Source organism: Podarcis raffonei, chromosome 8 (genome assembly GCF_027172205.1).
Source record: "Podarcis raffonei isolate rPodRaf1 chromosome 8, rPodRaf1.pri, whole genome shotgun sequence".
In the NCBI taxonomy this organism is placed as follows: Eukaryota; Metazoa; Chordata; class Lepidosauria; order Squamata; family Lacertidae; genus Podarcis; species Podarcis raffonei.
In genome coordinates this window covers 89,318,729-89,337,287 of record NC_070609.1, presented here as the reverse complement: position 1 = coordinate 89,337,287, position 18,559 = coordinate 89,318,729, and the positions used below count along the sequence as shown (strand labels likewise).

The 18,559-nt window shown below is 46.2% G+C and overlaps 1 protein-coding gene across 1 annotated transcript in view; it reads left to right on the top strand.

The window, feature by feature from the left end:
- The window catches only part of LOC128420068 (tetraspanin-15-like), an 86,481-nt gene that overhangs the window by 44,376 nt on the left and 23,546 nt on the right, over positions 1–18,559 (top strand). The window contains exon 5 of the mRNA XM_053401474.1: positions 12,347–12,460. Coding sequence (XP_053257449.1) covers positions 12,347–12,460 — 114 coding nt within the window. The remainder of the gene's footprint in view (positions 1–12,346; positions 12,461–18,559) is intronic.

The following is an 18,559-nucleotide window of genomic DNA, read 5'->3' as shown; positions in this document are numbered from 1 at the left end:
TTTAAATATCACACGTTAAAAACTTCCCTGAACAGGGCTGCCTTAAGATGTCTTATGAATGTCAGGTAGTTGTTTATCGCTTTGACATCTGCTGAAAGGGCGTTCCACAGGGCGGGCGCCACTACCGAGAAGGCCCTCTGCCTGGTTCCCTGTAGCTTTGCTTCTCGCAATGAGGGAACCGCCAGAAGGCCCTCGGCGCTGGACCTCAGCGTCCCGGCAGTACAATGGGGGTGGAGACACTCCTTCAGGTATACTGGACCGAGGCCATTTAGGGCTTTAAAGGTCAGCACCAACACTTTGAATTGTGCTCGGAAACGTACTGGGAGCCAATGTAGGTCTTTCAAGACCGGTGTTATATGGTCTCGGCGGCCACCCCCAGTCACCAGTCTAGCTGCCGCATTCTGGATTAGTTGTAGTTTCCGAGTCACCTTCAAAGGTAGCCCCATGTAGAGTGCATTGCAGTAGTCCAAGCGGGAGATAACCAGAGCATGCACCACTCTGGCGAGACAGTCCGCAGGCAGTTAGGGTCTCAGCCTACGTACCAGATGGAGTTGGTAAACAGCTGCCCTGGACACAGATTTGACCTGTGCCTCCATGGACAGCTGTGAGTCCAAAATGACTCCCAGGCTGCGCACCTGGTCCTTCAGGGGCACAGTTACCCCATTCAGGACCAGGGAATCCTCCACACCTGCCCGCCTCCTGTCCCCCAAAAACAGTACTTCTGTCTTGTCAGGATTCAACCTCAATCTGTTAGCCGCCATCCATCCTCCAACCGCCTCCAGACACTCACACAGGACCTTCACCGCCCTCACTGGTTCTGATTTAAAAGAGAGGTAGAGCTGGGTATCATCCGCATACTGATGAACACCCAGCCCAAACCTCCTGATGATCTCTCCCAGCGGCTGCATGTAAATGTTGAAAAGCATGGGGGAGAGGACAGAACCCTGAGGCACCCCACAAGTGAGAGCCCAGGGGTCTGGACACTCATCCCCCACCACCACTTTCTGAACACAGCCCAGGAGGAAGGAGCGGAAGGATGTTATGGTCGATGGTATCAAACGCTGCTGAGAGATCCAGCAGAACTAGGAAACAGCTCTCACCTTTGTCCCTAGCCTGCCGGAGATCATCAACCAGTGCGACCAAGGCAGTTTCAGTCCCATGATGAGGCCTGAATCCCGACTGGAAGGGATCCAAATGGTCCGCTTCTTCCAGGCGTGCCTGGAGTTGTTTGGCAACCGCCTGCTCAATCACCTTGCCCAAGAATGGAAGATTTGAGACTGGGCGATAGTTGGCCGTCGTGGCCGCATCTAAAGATGGTTTTTTAAGAAGCGGTTTAATAACCGTCTCTTTCAGCGGGTCTGGGAAGGCTCCCTCACGGAGGGAAGCATTCACCACCCCACGAAGCCCATCGCCCAGTCCTTCCTGGCTAGCTTTTATAAGCCAGGATGGGCAAGGATCCAGGAGACAGGTGGTTGGTTTCACTCGTCCAAGCAGCCTGTCCACATCCTCGGAGGTAACAGATTGGAATTGATCCCACTCAACTTGACTAGACAGAACTCTAGCACTCTCCCACCCCGGCCCTGCTCCCACGGTGGAGTCTACTTCTTCCCGAATCTGAGCGGTTTTATCTGCAAAAAACTTTGCAAAATCATTGCAGGAGAACATGTGGCCCGTACTGGGCCCCGATGTCGCAGGTGGTTCCGCTAAATTGTGAACCACCTGAAAAAGTCTCCTGCTGCTGTTTTCTGCAGATGCAATAGAGGCGGTGAAGAAATTCTTCTTCGCCGTCGCTATCGCCACTTGGTAGGCTCGACGTTGAGCTCTAACCTGTGTCCGGTCAGATTCGGAATGAGTTATCCGCCACCGGCGCTCTAGCCGTCTCAACGATTGTTTCATTGCCCTCAGATCCATGGAAAACCACAGGGCTGTCCGGGCTCCATGCAATCGGAGAGGGCGCTTTGGAGCCAAACAGTCAATAGCCCTGGTTAACTCCACATTCCAGCGGGCCACCAGGGAATCAGCTCAAATGCCATCAAAATGGGATAAAGCATCCCCTACCACTCTCTGGAAACCATTTGGATCCATTAAGTGGCGGGGGCGGACCATCCGAATTGGTCCCACCTCCCTGCAGAGGGGATGGGTCGCAGAGAAGTCCAGTTGCACCAGGAAGTGATCTGACCATGGCACTTCTTTCGTTTCGCTTTTACTTAGTGTCAGATCACCAACATCCATAGAGGTAAACACCAGGTCCAAGGCATGTCCGCAGCTATGGGTTGGGCCAGACTTATTCAGGGACAGCCCCATGGAGGCCATGCTTTCCACGAAGTCCCGAGCAGCCCCTTGTAAGGTCGTGTCGGCATGGATGTTAAAATCCCCTAGGACAACCAAGCTAGGTGTCTCCAGGAGAACATCCGCCACGACCTGAAGCAGCTTGGGCAGGGAATCCTTGGTGCAGCGGGGAGGTCGGTACACCAATAGGAATCCTGTACTGCCCCTATTGCCGAACTTCCAGAACATGCACTCGGAAAACTGGGTCTTCCCAATAGGACGCCTGGTGCAAACTAATGACTTCCTAAAAATGGATTGTTGAATATTACTTTATTTGATATAAGTTGCTTATTTTAAAGTTATGTTTTATTATCACCTTTTTGTATTGGATTAGATTGTTATAAGGTGTACATTCTTTGTTTCTTCAGCTTGTAAACCGCCTTGGGTATTGTGAAATAGAAAGATGGTATACAAATTAAAAGTGATGATGATGATGATGAGGTAATCTGCCTTCCTAAAACAAGGCCGTTTACTAGAAATCTCAATTTGCTTCTCAGTAATCCTTTTAAGTGTCATACCACTACTGAAAGATTTGCACAGGCTACCTGTTAGCTACTGGGCTTAAGTTCAAGGTGCTGGTGTACAAAGCCCTATACAGCTTGTTACCAGGATACCTAGAAGATTCTCATGGAATAATAGGATTGCAGAGTTGGAAGAGACCCAAAGGGTCGTCTAGTGCATGGGTAGGCAAACTAAGGCCTGGGGGCCGGATCTGGCCCAATCGCCTTCTAAATTGTGGGGCATAGGAATTCGTTCATTTTTGCTCTCCAAAATATAGTCTGGCCCCCTACAAGGTCTGAGGGACAGTGGACCGGCCCCCTGCTGGAAAAGTTTGCTGACCCCTGCAATGCAGGAATAACCCCTTATATACCCAACTGGTCACTGTGCTCTGCAGAAGAAAAGGTCCTGCAAATAACATCTCATCAAGAAGTCCATCATGTTATATTATGGACTGTGCCTTAGGGGGTGAAGTCAAACCACTGGAGAGTTAACAGCGCCTGCTGTGGCTGTAGAGACTGATAAGGGAGAGACATGTTTTGTCGCACCTGGGGTAGGTGAAGGGATCCAGTTTTGCTGTTACAGATGCACCATGGTGTTTCTTCTTTATCAACGACTTGGATGATGGACTCAAGGGCATCCTGATCAAATTTGCAGATGACACCAAACTGGGAGGGGTGGCTAACACCCCAGAGGACAGGATCACACTTAAAAACGACATTGACAGATTAGAGAACTGGGCCAAAACAAACAAGATGAATTTTAACAGGGAGAAATGTAAAGTATTGCACTTGGGCAAAAAAAATGAGAGGCACAAATACAAGATGGGTGACACCTGGCTTGAGAGCACTACATGTGAAAAGGATCTAGGAGTCTTGGTTGACCACAAACTAGACACGAGCCAACAGTGTGACGCGGCAGCTAAAAAAGCCAATGCAATTCTGGGCTGCATCAATAGGAGTATAGCATCTAGATCAAGGGAAGTAATAGTGCCACTGTATTCTGCTCTGGTCAGACCTCACCTGGAGTACTGTGTCCAGTTCTGGGCACCACAGTTCAAGAAGGGCACTGACAAACTGGAACGTGTCCAGAGGAGGGCAACCAAAATGGTCAAAGGCCTGGAAACGATGCCTTATGAGGAATGGCTAAGGGAGCTGGGCATGTTTAGCCTGGAGAAGAGGAGGTTAAGGGGTGATATGATAGCCATGTTCAAATATATAAAAGGATGTCACATAGAGGAGGGAGAAAGGTTGTTTTCTGCTGCTCCAGAGAAGCGGACACGGAGCAATGGATCCAAACTACAAGAAAGAAGATTCCACCTAAACATTAGGAAGAACTTCCTGACAGTAAGAGCTGTTCGACAGTGGAATTTGCTGCCAAGGAGTGTGGTGGAGTCTCCTTCTTTGGAGGTCTTTAAGCAAAGGCTTGACAACCTTATGTCAGGAGTGCTCTGATGGTGTTTCCTGCTTGGCAGGGGGTTGGACTCGATGGCCCTTGTGGTCTCTTCCAACTCTATGATTCTATGATTCTTTCCGCACTCCTCTCAACAGTTATTCCTTCTCTGGTCACTGTTGTGGATACACAACCTGATTGTCTCCAGGTGCTGCAGTTGTCTGCAAGGGGTCAATGTTGCCAACCTTCATGTCACATTTGCATTCATGTCACATTTGCAGACATCTTTATAACTGGTCCGTGCCTGAAACCCTGTGAAGCACATTCTTGGGGATCCTGCCATCTTCCATTCTGTAGACATGACCAAGCCAGAGTAGACATCACTGAGACAAGAGTGCGAACGTGCTGGGAATGTGAGCTTGGGAGAGCACATCTTTGTTTGAACCTCTGTCCTGCCATGTGATACCCAAATTCTTCCTGACACAGCGCATGTAGAAGGCATTGAGGTGTCACTCCTGAGGGTTGGAAGTTGCCCAGGACTTGCTTCCATAAAGCAGCATGCTCATCAGGTAAGCCTGCAAGACCTTCATCTTGGTATGGGATATTAGCATCAGATTCTCCCTTTTGGAGAGGAAAGCCATTGCCATAGCAGCCTTGCTAATATGCTTGTCCAGCTCAGTACCGATGGAGGAGTTGCTGTTTATAGTGGAGCTACCACCTCAAGCATGTGGTCATCAGTGCTGATGCATGGAGTGCTGGCGCTGTTCTGACCCAGGATGTTGCTCTACGTAAGGCAGATTGTAAGGCTGAACTCCATGCAGGCTTGGGCAAAATGGTTGATGAGTCTCTGTACAGCTTCCTCGGAGTGCGCTGTTACGGCTGCGTCATCTGCAAATGATATCTCTTAGATAAGGATCTGCCACAGTTTTGTCTTGGTGTGAATACATGCCAGGTTGCTCCTTGAATGGATGTATACACCATCCTGAAACTTCCTTAGCGTGCTGTCTCTGTTTTCTTTTCAGACTCTCTTGAAGACTTTTGTTGTGTGTTTTTTTTAAGGGGAGATTTTATTATTCCAGTTTGTATCTGTATTGGATTTGAAATCATTTTTGTTTTGATGGTTGTTACTGTTAAATCAGTTCAGGATATTTAATGGGAAGAGATTCATAAATAAAATGAAATAAATTTTATTTCGCACACACATTTTCCCTTTATGATGCTTATTCATTACTTTGCATTCCAAAACTCATTTCTTAACAAATCAAAGGAGTGGGAATGCCTCATTGCAAAAAGTAAATAAATAATGAGTGGTAGTCAACTAAGATTTACTCAGAGTAGACTCATTGAAATGAATGGACCTAATTTAGTCATATTTCAGTGGGTCTACCTGGAGTAAAACCTATTGAATACCACCCATTATTTTAAAAACTTTGGGTCAGATTCAAGTAAACTGTTGTGCTAGCAGGAACCAGTGCAATGAGATGTTTCAGTCTGGCAAACTGACATTCTATCAGTAATGGAACAATAGTAATAGAAGGGCATTCAGTTCTACCCTTTGAATTGAGTAAACTATTTTGCTGTATCTCATAAATATAAACTGCTTTGACAATAGGAGCTCTGCATTTTACAGGAGAATTTTCCTCGGGAATATAATTGAAATGCATCCTTAACACACATCCCAGATGATTCTCTTACGGTCCAGCTAGCAGGATGCATGTCTCCCTCTGTCTCCTTTTGTGGCTCGTTCTGTTTCATCTCCATCTTCCAAACAGCTGGTCACGGCCATGGCAGCCATTAAAAACTCAATGCAGGAATTTGACAGTGACAACCTATTTATAAAAGCCAACTCCAGCATCCCATCATATTCTGGCATGTCCAAGGGACAGAATCCAGAAGTGAGCAGAGTTTGATATTTTAACAGGACATGCACATGTAAATGGAGACAGGAGCTGGAGGCAGCCTGGAGTGGGGGATGGGCTGGTGACAGCAGCACCATCGGTATTTACCTTGGCAGTCGCGACAGGGGCTAGCCAAGTCAGAATACTGCGGAGGGAAGTTTGGCCAAGAGTAGAATCTGCTAGGATTCTGCGGCAGAGAGCAGCCTTCCTCAACTGCTCTCTTGCCTCCAACATCCCCACAATGGGAGCTATGAGTGTCACCTCCCTCTGTGTTCATGCTGCCCTCTCCAACCTTGGCAGAGCCTCTCTCTGGCATGCCCGCTCCAGCACCATCCTATCCTGGGAGTAGCTCTGCCTGCCCAGAGGGGGATGTTTCAATGGTCCCAGCCACCTCTGGGGGGGGGGGAGAGAGACACTTGTCCTGTCACCTAGGTCGAGAAGGAGTCAAAAGAGAAGGGAACACAAATGTAGCAGGAGATTGCAGAAATGCTTACAGCCTTAAGAAAAGTCCTCCTTGTTCCTATCTCTAGGAAAGCCAAGGATTGTGATAGTGTCATATCAACTTTCAGAGCTTGCCAGCTAGAGAACTTGCCTTTGTTGTAGCTGTATTGAGGATTACCTCTGAAGGGCTTTAAACCAATCGTTCCCATGTACCACAGTAATATAAGCATTTAGGCTTTTGGAAAGAACTTTTTCTCTAGTCTTTGTTCTTTGGCAACTGGGAGACAGGACACTGTGTGGGAGCAATGGTGGAGACAATCTGGTGCTCCCACAGAGGCGCCCAACCCCAGCCCTGCCCCATCCAGGTAAGAAGCAGCAGCAATGCCACTGCCATGAATCCTGGCTGGAGAAGACCCTGCTGTTGCCCCAAGACTGCACCAGAAATTGGAATAGCATTGTTCATCATGGGAATCTCCTTGCTGAGAGATGACTTGGAGAACTGGGCTAGAAGTTGCCTCTAGCTGTCTCATTTACTTTGGGCGTCTTTCTCCCTTGGTCCCCACAATTCATGGGCTTCATAGTATGGACTGATAACTCAAGGCAGCCTTCCACATTCAAAGGCAGTGAGCATTAGATGCTGTAGAGAACTAACAGGAAGGGTACTTGCCTTTACATCCATATTATAAGCTCCCTAGAGGAATCTGGCAGGCCCCTGTTGGACATGAAGGATACCCACCCAGTCTTATCCAGCAGGATAGCTCTTAGGTTCTTAGTTTCCCAGCTAGCTGGTTTTTCTGGGATATTGTTCAGACCACTTCTTATCTTTTGGACATTGTGAGAAAGTCCCACAGTGGCAGCTACTTCTTGGAGGTGTGTGAGTTGCTGTTGGCTAGAAATGCTGCAAGTTGGGTCTGGGTGATATGCTTTTTAAAAGATGACCTCCTGTTGTTTAGCAGCACTCACTCAGCACATCCGGGAACACTGGGAATTAATCACAGGGCACCAGATTGGCTTTGGTACCAGACGTGTGGGTCACAGGAGCACTGCAGAAACTCGGGGGCAGAGCAGGCTTCCTAATTTAAGCTTAGAAAATGAACATTTGGGAGAACTGGAGATTTGGGGACTTTTTAATTGTGCTTATTGCATATGGAACAGCTTAAGCCTTTGATTAGTTTTCTGTTAAAAGGCTAATACCTTTACAATTGCTATTCATTTCAGCTTACTCTGCTTAAATAGATCCTTTCATCTATGTTAGAGAGATCATTTTACAAGCTTACTTGTAAGATAAATCAAGATGATTATTCTTCTTATATCAATGGGAAAACATACCCTGATTTGAAACACAAGATGCAGGAGCTAAGTCTCATAGGTATACAATCAATTTTTGCAGGACTTTGTGCAAATAATATACCAAGATGAGAGTTATAGCTGAAAATATCTGAAAGGCTACAGGTTCGGGTGAGCAGATTTATGTCAACAAAATGATATTTGCTTTCCTGATGAGACTTAATATTGAGAAAAACTGGTCAGGGATCAAAGTTTATTTGGGTGTTTGAAAAACCAAGAAGATAAAGTGCAGATCTGAAACCAAAATTCTCAGGTTCTTGCAGTTCTTAAGATCATTCTTTTGCAAAGGATCTTGGACATCTTCAGTTCCTTTGACTGAGGAGCCAAGTATGAAAGGAAAAGACCAATTTCAAAAGCAATAAATAGTACCAATTATAGTCCAATGAGAGAGTGGTTGTCTTGAGTCCATAAATCTTCTTGATTTTTGCTTATTTTATCCAGACAGCTTAATGGCTACAATTTTGGGAGATGTCTCCCTTGATGACTGACTTCTTATCTGCATATCAGGCAGACTCCACAGTGCATGTCCATAGCAGGCTGAATTTGAAATGTCTTTTCTTATTGAGAGGCAAGGATTGGGGTGTCAAACGTATCCCTCCTCATTCCACCCCCAAATCCATCTTGTTTCGCTTTTCTGGTTTGTGCTCTATAATTCTCCCTTTCAGAGCGCTGTGGGGATGTCTCCTTGGCTGTGCAGTCTGAGGGAGAGGACAATATAACAGACCCCTGATGACCAGCCTGCAGCCATTTTATTTATTTAAAACATTTATCAACCACTTTTTCAGCACTGATGCTGGGGTACCATAATAAATAAAAATGTTTTTTAAAATAAATTCAGCAGACTAGTGAAAAGGAGCAAAAAAAACAGCAGCAGCCCCACCGCCAACAAAAACCTAAGCAAACCATCCAGTCAAACCAAAAACCAAGCAGAAGAGATGTGCTTTGCACACACAGACCTGTGGAAGCCCAATGAGAAAGAGTAGAATTATGTGCTCCAGGAAGCAGTTCACTGCCTTGGGGCAATTGGCATGAAGGTCCAGCTTCTCCCTGGGACAATTTCCACCTTGCACAAAGTTAGAAGAGCATCGGAGCAAAGGGAAAGGCAGCCTCTAAGTGGGACCCAGGCTGTGAAGGGCTTGAAATGGTCAGTCCTGGCACCTTGAATTAAGTCCAAGGATGGAGTGGACTGAGAAAGCCATTTCCCAATTTGCTGCCCTATTTTTCCTATTGGGGTGACTGTTTCAGGGGTTGCAATTCCATCCTTGGAACAATGTCAGTGGAGACAGGACAGGGCTTACTGGCCACAGAGATAGGGTGGGGCAGTGGCAGCAAAGCTTTAGCTGCTCAGGAAGCAAGACAGGCAGGCAGGCTGTGGCCATAGCACTGTTCATGCTGTTGCACCACTGAAGGTAGCAGCTTTCACAGCTGTTGTTCTTTTTTTAAGAGGATAGAGAAGACCTGCCCACAGCTGCCAGTCCTTTCCCAAGAGCTGTTGAACCATGTTCCCCCCAAATGGAGCTGAAGCAGCGGCCCCAATTCACCACCTGCAAACAGAGTCCCATAGTTCACTTCTTCATACACTCATGGAAACATGCCTTGGAGACTGGCTGGTCTCCAGCAATGTCTGCTGCCTGTTGTGAGCTGTTTATCTTTCAGAATTGAAACAGGTAACTGGATCTACCTGCCACAAACCATTTCTGGAGAAAGGGATGCTCATTTTGTTCATTTGCTGTGACCGCTGTGGCTGATTTCCCACATACTCCCTAGAGGCCTCTGGTTCAGTCTAATTTCCCAACTACACCAGCTCCATAAAACTGCTGGTGTTTAAATGCAGCCCAGCAGGTGAGTTACAAGGAGGATGGATGTATCCAAGCGCCGGCCAATGAGAACAGAGACAGGTGGAAGGCGATAAGTCTCTGCATCCAGCATTGAAATATCTTGATTGCCTGCAGAAATAATGTATTCTCAAAGCAAATGAAGCAGATTGAATTTCAGCCCTGTGAATCGGAGAACCAATATAGTGTGAATGATTTTGCATGCTATTAGCTTGTGTGGATTTTCATGGGGTGAGAGGGGAAAGGAGAGAAGGCAAACATTTCCCTCTTTTTGCAGATGTGAAGACATAATGATGAGTGGCAAGAGGAAATTAGGACGCAAGGCAACCTTCCCCAACCTGGTGCCCTCCAGATTACTTTGGACTATGACTCCCATCAGCCCCAAGCAGCACAGCTATATAATCTTGAGACTGAAGGAGGTTGTAGTCCAAGCCGTCTGGAGGGGAGCAAGTTGGGGTTATTATTCGTATACCACCCTTCATCCAATGATCACAAGGCAGTTTACAAAATACAAATACAAAATGAGAACACAAAATACATAGCAAAATACAAAAACAAACCAATAAGCTCTCTCCCACAAACACATTTAAAAGCCATAGATTGTTTGTTTAATCAGTCTAAAGCACCACAGAAAAGGCCTGTTCCTTTGTTGCCACCCTCTGAACCTCATGTGGAGCAGGAACACGGAGAACGGCCTCAAATGATGATCGCCCATTTAGGCTTGCCACCTGTCCTGTATAATAGAGGATCAATCGTTCGTGTTTCAATGTAAAACGCTACATCCTGTATTGATTCAATAAAGGATGTAGTTTGTCCTGTATTTCTTCTTCATACACACACACACACACACACACACACACACACACACACACACACACACACTTTCTAGGCCAAGTTAGGGATCCTCTCCAAATGTACAGTGGTACCTCTGGTTACGAACTTAATTCGTTCTGGAAGTCTGTTTTTAAGCTGAAACCGTTCTTAACATGAGGTGCGCTTTCGCTAATGGGGCCTCCCGCTGTGCGATTTCCGTTTGCATCCTGGGGCAAAGTTCGCAACCAGGAGCAGCTACTTCTGGGTTAGTGGAGCTCGTAACCTGAAGCGTTCGTAACCAGAGGTAACACTGTATGTGTGTGAAAGATTGTGCATTTAAGCTCTGGGTGGCGAAGCACAAAGAGATTTAAAAATTTGTGTGTTCATGTGACAAATTCTAGAGAGGCCATCCTGTTAGGCAGCAATAGATTGTAATGGATTGCTTTGAAGTAATTTCAGCATCAGATTTTTTAAAAAAATCGCCCCAACTCCTGTCCTGCCCTATATTTTGCCAGAACAAGGGTGGCAACCCTAGTTCTGGGTCCCTTATACCTCATTGCAAAGTTTTTGAACATGGCAAGGAGATAATGGCTTTAACTGGGTCCCAGATCAAGGGATAGGCCATATGAAGACTGGAGGGAGGGAAAAACAGCCAGTACAGAATATAATTGATCTAAACCACACTCATTGAAGCACAGATAAAGTGCCAAGTCAAGTAAGTGCAGTGGATTTCTTCTTGGGAACACCATTCATGCCCATGGTACTTGAAATATATTATACTGTTAGGTGTTCCCCACTTCTTTTGGCAGGTGAGAAGACTTCTTTTGGAGAAGAGCTCACTGGAGACCATGGAAAGAAGGATTTTGTAGTTTTAGTTCTCTCAGTTTCTCATTTCCCCCCATTTTAAATTCAGTTCTGCACATTTTTGCAGCTATTTGCTAAAGAGAAAGAAAGCCTCCTTCATTCCACTATGGTCTCCATGTTGATAAAATAAGCAGTGGCAAAGGTTAGCTGAGATGGGATGCTTGAGGATGAAAAGGCTTACCTAGTGCAGCATCCTGATTCCCACAGTTGCTCACCAGGTGCAGGTGGGAAGCCTACAAGCAGGGGCTGAGGGCAACAAAGCTCTCCTCAGGATCCCCAGATGCCTCTGAACATGGGTGTAGAAGACAAGGGAATAGCGCTGGCTCCAAGCTTCTTGTTGGGTCCTCCTGTTCCTGAGATGTAAAACAAGCACGCAAACAAACAAACCAGGCCTTACAAGGTTGAGGGATTGAAAGATGTTTAGCCTGGAAAAGAGGAGGCTGAGAGGTAATGTGATAGCCTTCTTCAAATATCTAAAGGGCTGTTACTTGGGGGAAAGAGCCAGCTAGTTTTCTGCTGCTCTGGAAGGTAGGATCCAAACCAATGGATTCAAATTGCAAGAAGGGAGTTCCAATTAAACATTAGAAATAACTTTCTAACAGCATGACAGTGGAACAGGCTGCCTCAGGAGGTGGTGGGCTCTCCTTCATTGGAGGTTTTTAAACAAAGGTTGGATAGCGACCTGTCAGGGATTCTTTAGCTTTCCTTCCTGCATTGCAGGGGGTTGGACTAGATGACCCTTGGTGTCCCTTCTAACTCCACAGTTCTAAAATTCTGTGAGTCAAGAGAGCATTGTGTTCATACCCTGCTTGTGGGCTTCTGAAAGTGGGCACCTGGCTGGCCACTGTAAGGGCAGGATGGGCCTTTGGTCTGATCCACCCAGAGCTCTTCACAAGTTCTTATCAATTATCTCCTTTCTTTCCCCCCCAGTTTTCCTGCTGCGGAGGCGATGAGTTCAGAGACTGGCATGTGAATCCATACCATTCCTGCAACAGCAGCGGCCCTCTCTCCTGTGGGGTGCCCTACACATGCTGTATCAAGAAGGTGAGATGAAAGAAGTGCAAACTGTGAGTTTCTAAAAGAAAAAGGAAGTTGTTAGGTGGACCTCTCTCCAACGTCATGGGCTTCCTGCAGTGGTACAGTTTTTTGTGGGTCACTGGCAAGCACCCAACACTCCTGCTGAAGACTCCTGGTGGCTTTCTTGCATTGCTTCACTTCAGGCAGAAGCCCTAGGTTCTATTACAACCCCAGCAATACACATCTAACCACAGAGCCCCCTGAAGCGTCGCCAATCTGATAGGGGTGATGAGAGAGGCAGTTGGTTAATAAATACAGGCAACTCCCCATTTGTGCAGAGGTTGCATTCCAAGGCACCATGTGCGCCAGCCTGTTCCGCCCCCTTGCAGTGCCAAAAGTGGCGCACACATGTTGATCACACACAGATGGGGAGTTGCCTGTATATTATTGTACTACAGATACACTACAGTGTCTTGCTCCACTTTCCAACTCTGCCTGCAGCTTTGCCATTTGCCCTTCCCACACAACTGGCCGAACCCTTTTCCCTTTACACCCCAGTCACCTTCTTGCCTATTCCCTGCTCCTCTCCTCACAGCTCACCCCAATTCTTTTAAAGGAGAGAGGAGGCATTTCACATAATTGCTTAGCCCTTATGTGATGCCTCCACCCTCTTCATTAAACCTTGCTGCACCTGCATTTAATGGAGGGAAGATGGGCTTCACATAGCAGCTTGCTAAACCACTGTGCAAAGGGCACCCCCTCCTCCGTTAAACAGCTCGCCTGAGCCTCCTTGCCCCCCCCCATGCTGCTTCCTTGCTTGTCTGCTTCCCGTTTGTCATGCTGCAGTTGGTGTGGCCACCTGTTGGCAGCCATGTGAACTGCAGCATGACAATAGCCTTATTTCTATGTATATAGAATGCATATACAGTACATAGAATATATATGCATGAGAGAGAGAAGTTAAACAGGCATAGTGACTGTGATTATCACATGCTTCAACTTTGTCAAGTTTTAGCATGTTTGGTGAATGTGAGTTGTCCCCAAAAGACTAGCATCTAGATAGATTTTTACAGTTCAGGTGTATTTTCTTCCCCCTCTCTTCCCTCTTCACCTGTATTTATAACTTATTTGTCCCCATGAACTGTGACATCGATCTTCCAGAATGAAATAGGTTTTTATAAGGGATGAGTCCTGCTGCTCCTAGTATTGCCCAGCTCTGAATGCTGAAACCAGTAACTCCAAGACCCCCATGTTCTCAGCCTAGCTCACATTGTCTGAGGCATTTCCCTTCCTCTGCAGCCGCCTGATTCCTGCCACTTTGTCCCTTTATATCCAGTATTCAAAATTGCTTCCTTCTTCTGTGTCACACCATGCCACCAAACCCTCCTGAAAACAATTCCAAATCCTTCGTCTGATGGCTTTTGGGGACAAAGCGGGGACAAAGCACTTTAAGCTGATATATATGAACTTGATGCGATCCACATAAGCTTTTAATGACATTTCATTGTTTTAATAGTTTTAGTCTTTCCCCTTGAATGACTATTGATTCTTGGCTGCTTTTATCTGCTGTTTATAAGACTGTGTTTTTAATATAATGACTGATCTTAGGCGCCTGAGGGCAAGGCAAGATATACTTGGAGGAGGGTAGGGTTGCTGCAGTTACTACCAAAGGGGTTATTGGAGTTCAGACCATCCTGCCAGATATCTGCAGATATCGTTACCTTTCATGAATTGGTTGGGTCTTAAAAAACAAAACTAAACTTCCAGCCACAGAGAGTTCAGTGGTTTGTTTTTGTTTCAAGAAATGCCTTCAAAATTAACCAGTTAAGATTGCACCCTCTGGACCATGTGGTACTCGTTCCCCACTGACTTTCTGAAATCCACTCAGTATTGTACAGTGAGGGGGGGAAGTATTTGATCCCCTGTTAAATTTGCCCGTTTGCCCTCTGACGAAGAAATGACCAGTCCGTAATTTTAATGGTAGGTTTATTGTAGCTGTGAGAGACAGAATAACAACAGGGAAACCCCCAGAAACCCAGAAGACAAAAGTCAGAGAGTGATGTGCATTATAATGAGTGAAATAAGTATTTGATCCCCTATCAACCAGCCAGATGTCAGGCTACCTGGTATCTTCACTGTATGTAAGGAGCTGAGATTAGAAGCACCTGCTTCTAGGGAGAGGTCTTACCTGTAATCCTAGCTCATTGCAGTACCTGTACAAAAGACACCTGTCGACAGAAGCAATCAATCCAGCAGATTCCAAAGTAGCCACCAAGACCAAAGAGCTGTCCAAGGATGTCAGGGACAAGATTGTAGACCTGCCAAGGCTGGACTTGGCTACAAGACTATTGCCAAGTAGCTTGGTGAGACGGTGACAACAGTTGGTGCAATAATTCGCAAATGGAAGAAACACAAAATAACTGTCAACCTCCCTCGGTCTGGGGCTCCATGCAAGATTGCATCTCGTGGAGTTGCAATGATCAGGAGAATGGTGATGAAGCAGCCCAGAACTACACGGGGGAAACCTATCAATGACTGTTTATAGTCCCATCATAAATAGATTTAAGTTGTTTTTCAGAGCACAGGACCATTGTACTTCCCTCCCTATAATGTTCTATTGGTGGGTTTTTTCTATTCCTTAATTCTTTGTACGTATTAGGAAAACTGCTTATTTATTTTTGGCACTTCTATGTGGCTGCAAATATGTCCCCCCACCCCACCCCCGTGCTCCAAAATACGTAAACTTCATTGCGTCCAATGATGAGCTGCAATGTGTTCAGAGGTGGGCAACCAAGATGATAAAGGGTCTGAGAACCAAGCCTTACATGGAGTGCTGGAGAGAGTTGGGTATGTTTAACCCAGAGAAGAGAAGACTGAGAGCCATCTTAAAATACTGGAAGGCTGCCACATGGAGGATGGAGCAAGCTTGAAGTGAACCAATGGATTTAAATGACAAGAAAGGAGATTCCACCTAAGCATTAGGAAGAACTTTTTGAGAGCATGAGCTGTTAGACGGTGGAATGGATTATCTGGGAAGGTGGTGGACTCCCCTTCATTGGAAGATTTTAACCAGAGGTTGGATGGCCACCTGTCAGGGATTCTTGAGCATTGCAGGGGGTTGGACTAGATGACCTTTGGGGTATCCTCCAAGCCTATGATTCTGTGACCCAGCACAGCCTAGTTGAAGTGATCGGTAAATCACTTGGTCACCCTGCCTCCAAGATAGTTATTTTTGGTGCAGGCTAGAACGCTATGGGTTTAATAATAATAATAATAATAATAATAATAATAATAATAATTTATATCCCGCCCTCCCCAGCCAAAGCCAGGCTTAGAGCAGCTAACAACATTAATGAAGATCAAGTCCCATGGAGGTTAGCAGTAGCAAGAGCTCTGAATATGTGGCTGACTGAAAAAGTGCTGTGTTTGTCACCTCTCTGTGGGAGCCGGCACAGCTCTGCCATTGCTTTTGTGTTTCCTTGGGTTTTAGCATCTGTGATTCAGAGTGCTGCGGGGTGCCAAGCTGGTACATGAAAGGCACATGAGGGGAGGTATTTCTGGGGTTTTAAATCCCATTGTCAGTCCCCTCCATGTGCAGTTCTCTGGGTGCACGTGATCCCTGCTACACAATTGCTGTGTACAGTTCAGTGAGACCTTTTGTCCAAGGATCCACGTGCTTTGCAAACATTCGGCAGTCTAGTGGTGGGAGAGGTGTAACAGAGTGGAAGACAGAGGGAGCCTCTTCCTTCTCGGTTTGGGGGTGGGATCCTGCTTCCAAACTGAGCTTCATCACAGTTGCAGGACTGGACCACCCTTGTGGGCAGTGAATGGCACTCTTGCTCCCGTTCATTTAAGAAGAGGGACTGTAACTCAGTGGCAAGCCATCTGCTTTGCACACAGAAGGCCTCAAGTTCAATCCCTGGCACCTTCAGATATGCCTGGAAAAGATTCCCTGCCTGATACCCTGGAGAGCTGCTGTCAGTCAGTGCAGGCAATACTAACGTAGAGCAAAGGCCGCTTTCTCCATTCATGTGGGTGGGGAGTGGATTTTTTTAGATGTGCCTCAGAAGAACTTGGAAGCTCCCTTCCGAGAGCCTGCCTGCTGTGATGGTTAGAGTGTCAAACCCAGACCTGGGAGACCAGGGTTCATATCCCCCACTCAGCCATGAAGCTCCCTGGGTGACCTTGGGCCTGTTGCTGCCTCTCAGCCTAGCCTCAGCCTACCTCATAGGGTTGTTCTGGGGATTAACGGAAGAGGGGGCAAACCATGTCTCCAGCCTGGACACTGAGAACCAGCACTGAGGGCTTTTTGGTGGTTCCCACCCAGCGAGATGTGAAGCTACAAGGAACCAGACAGAGGACCTTCTCAGTAGTGGCACCCACCTTGTAGAATGACGTCCCATCAAATGTCAAGGAGAAAAGTAATTATATCACTTTTAGGAGGCACCTGAAGGCAGGGAATCTTTTTAAGATTTAATGTTTTACTATGTTTTTACATATGCTGAAAGCTGCCCAGAGTGGCTGGGGCAGCCCAATCAGATGGATGGGGTACCAATAATAATAACTGATGATGATGTCACCTTGAGATCCTTGAAGAAAAAGGTGGGGTGTATATGCAAGAATAAATATAAAAAATGAATAAAATAGAGCAAGCGCTTTGCTTGCAGAAGATATTGGATTCAATCCCTGGCATCTCAAGGTAGGGCTGGGAAAAGATTTTTGGGTCTGAAATCCTGGGAAGCTATTGCCAGCCAGTGTTGACAATACTACCATACAGTGGTACCTCAGGTTAAGTATTTAATTCGTTCCAGAGGTCCGTTCATAACCTGAAACTGTTCTTAACCTGAAGCACCACTTTAGCTAATGGGGCCTCACGCTGCTGCCACGCCGCCGGAGCACGATTTCTGTTCTCACCCTGAAGCAAAGTTCTTAACCCGAGGTACTACCGTATTTTTCGCTCTATAAGACGCACCAAACCACAAGGCGCACCTAGTTTTTTGGAGGAGGAAAACAAGAAAAAAATATTCTGCATCTCAGAAGCCAGAACAGCAAGAGGGATTGCTGCGCAGCGAAAGCAGTGATCCCTCTTGCTGTTCTGGCTTCTGGGATAGCTGCGCAGCCTGCATTCGCTCCATAAAACGCACACACATTTCCCCTTACTTTTTAGGAGGGAAAAAGTCAGTCTTATAGAGCAAAAAAATGGTATTTCTGGGTTAGCAGAGTCTGTAACCTGAAGTGTATGTAACCTGAAGCATCTGTAACCACTGTATTGTGCTAGATGGGAAATTGCAAAAGTGTGGCTCAGCTGCCCCTTCCTATGTTGCATTTTCACTCCACTCCATGTTTCAGGAAAGGGGCAGCTGAGCCAGACTTGCAGTTTTCTTGTAGATTTAAGAGCGGCTCCCGATTCAGCTCAGGACTGATGGCCAAGCTTCATGGCATCCATAAAAGAAATGGGGCAATCAAAATAACATGCTCCATTGACACTGTGAACTAAATTCTGCATGGGATTCTATCTCCCTTGAAATAGAAGCAATTAATTCACATCCCAAAGATAATTTGTGCGACCGTTCTCAGAACACGACCAGCTGTTTTTACTGGTGACTTTTCAAAGCCAGTGGCTTGTCAGAGCAGGAGAAGACTTACCTTTTACACTGCATCCTGCCTTGGCCTTTACTGCAAAGGTGAGTGAACTAATTTCCACACTGAGATCCACTAGATGTGCCAGAAAGAATTGAACAAGCTTTTTCATTATGACAAGCATTGCATCCCACCAGGGTCATATTTAACTTGTCATTATCACCGGGGCAGAGCTTCTGCCTCCTCATTCTTGGAAACTTGCAAGATGGCAAGCACAATGAGTGCTTATTTTTATTTGATTCAAAAAAATAGCACTTAAACTGAATCACATTAGTTTAAATGGCTTGTGAATTGGGCTGGAAATTGATTTTCTTCACCTGGCCTAGATGGTTTTCTTTCCAATGCTTCCAGATAAATATAGCCATTTTAAAAAAGAAAAGCAGAATCATAGAACTAGAGTTGGGAGGGACCCCGAGAGTTTTAGTCCAAGCCCCTGCAATGCAGGATTCAGTACCATCTTTACTAACTGCCTCTGGTGTTCTCTGT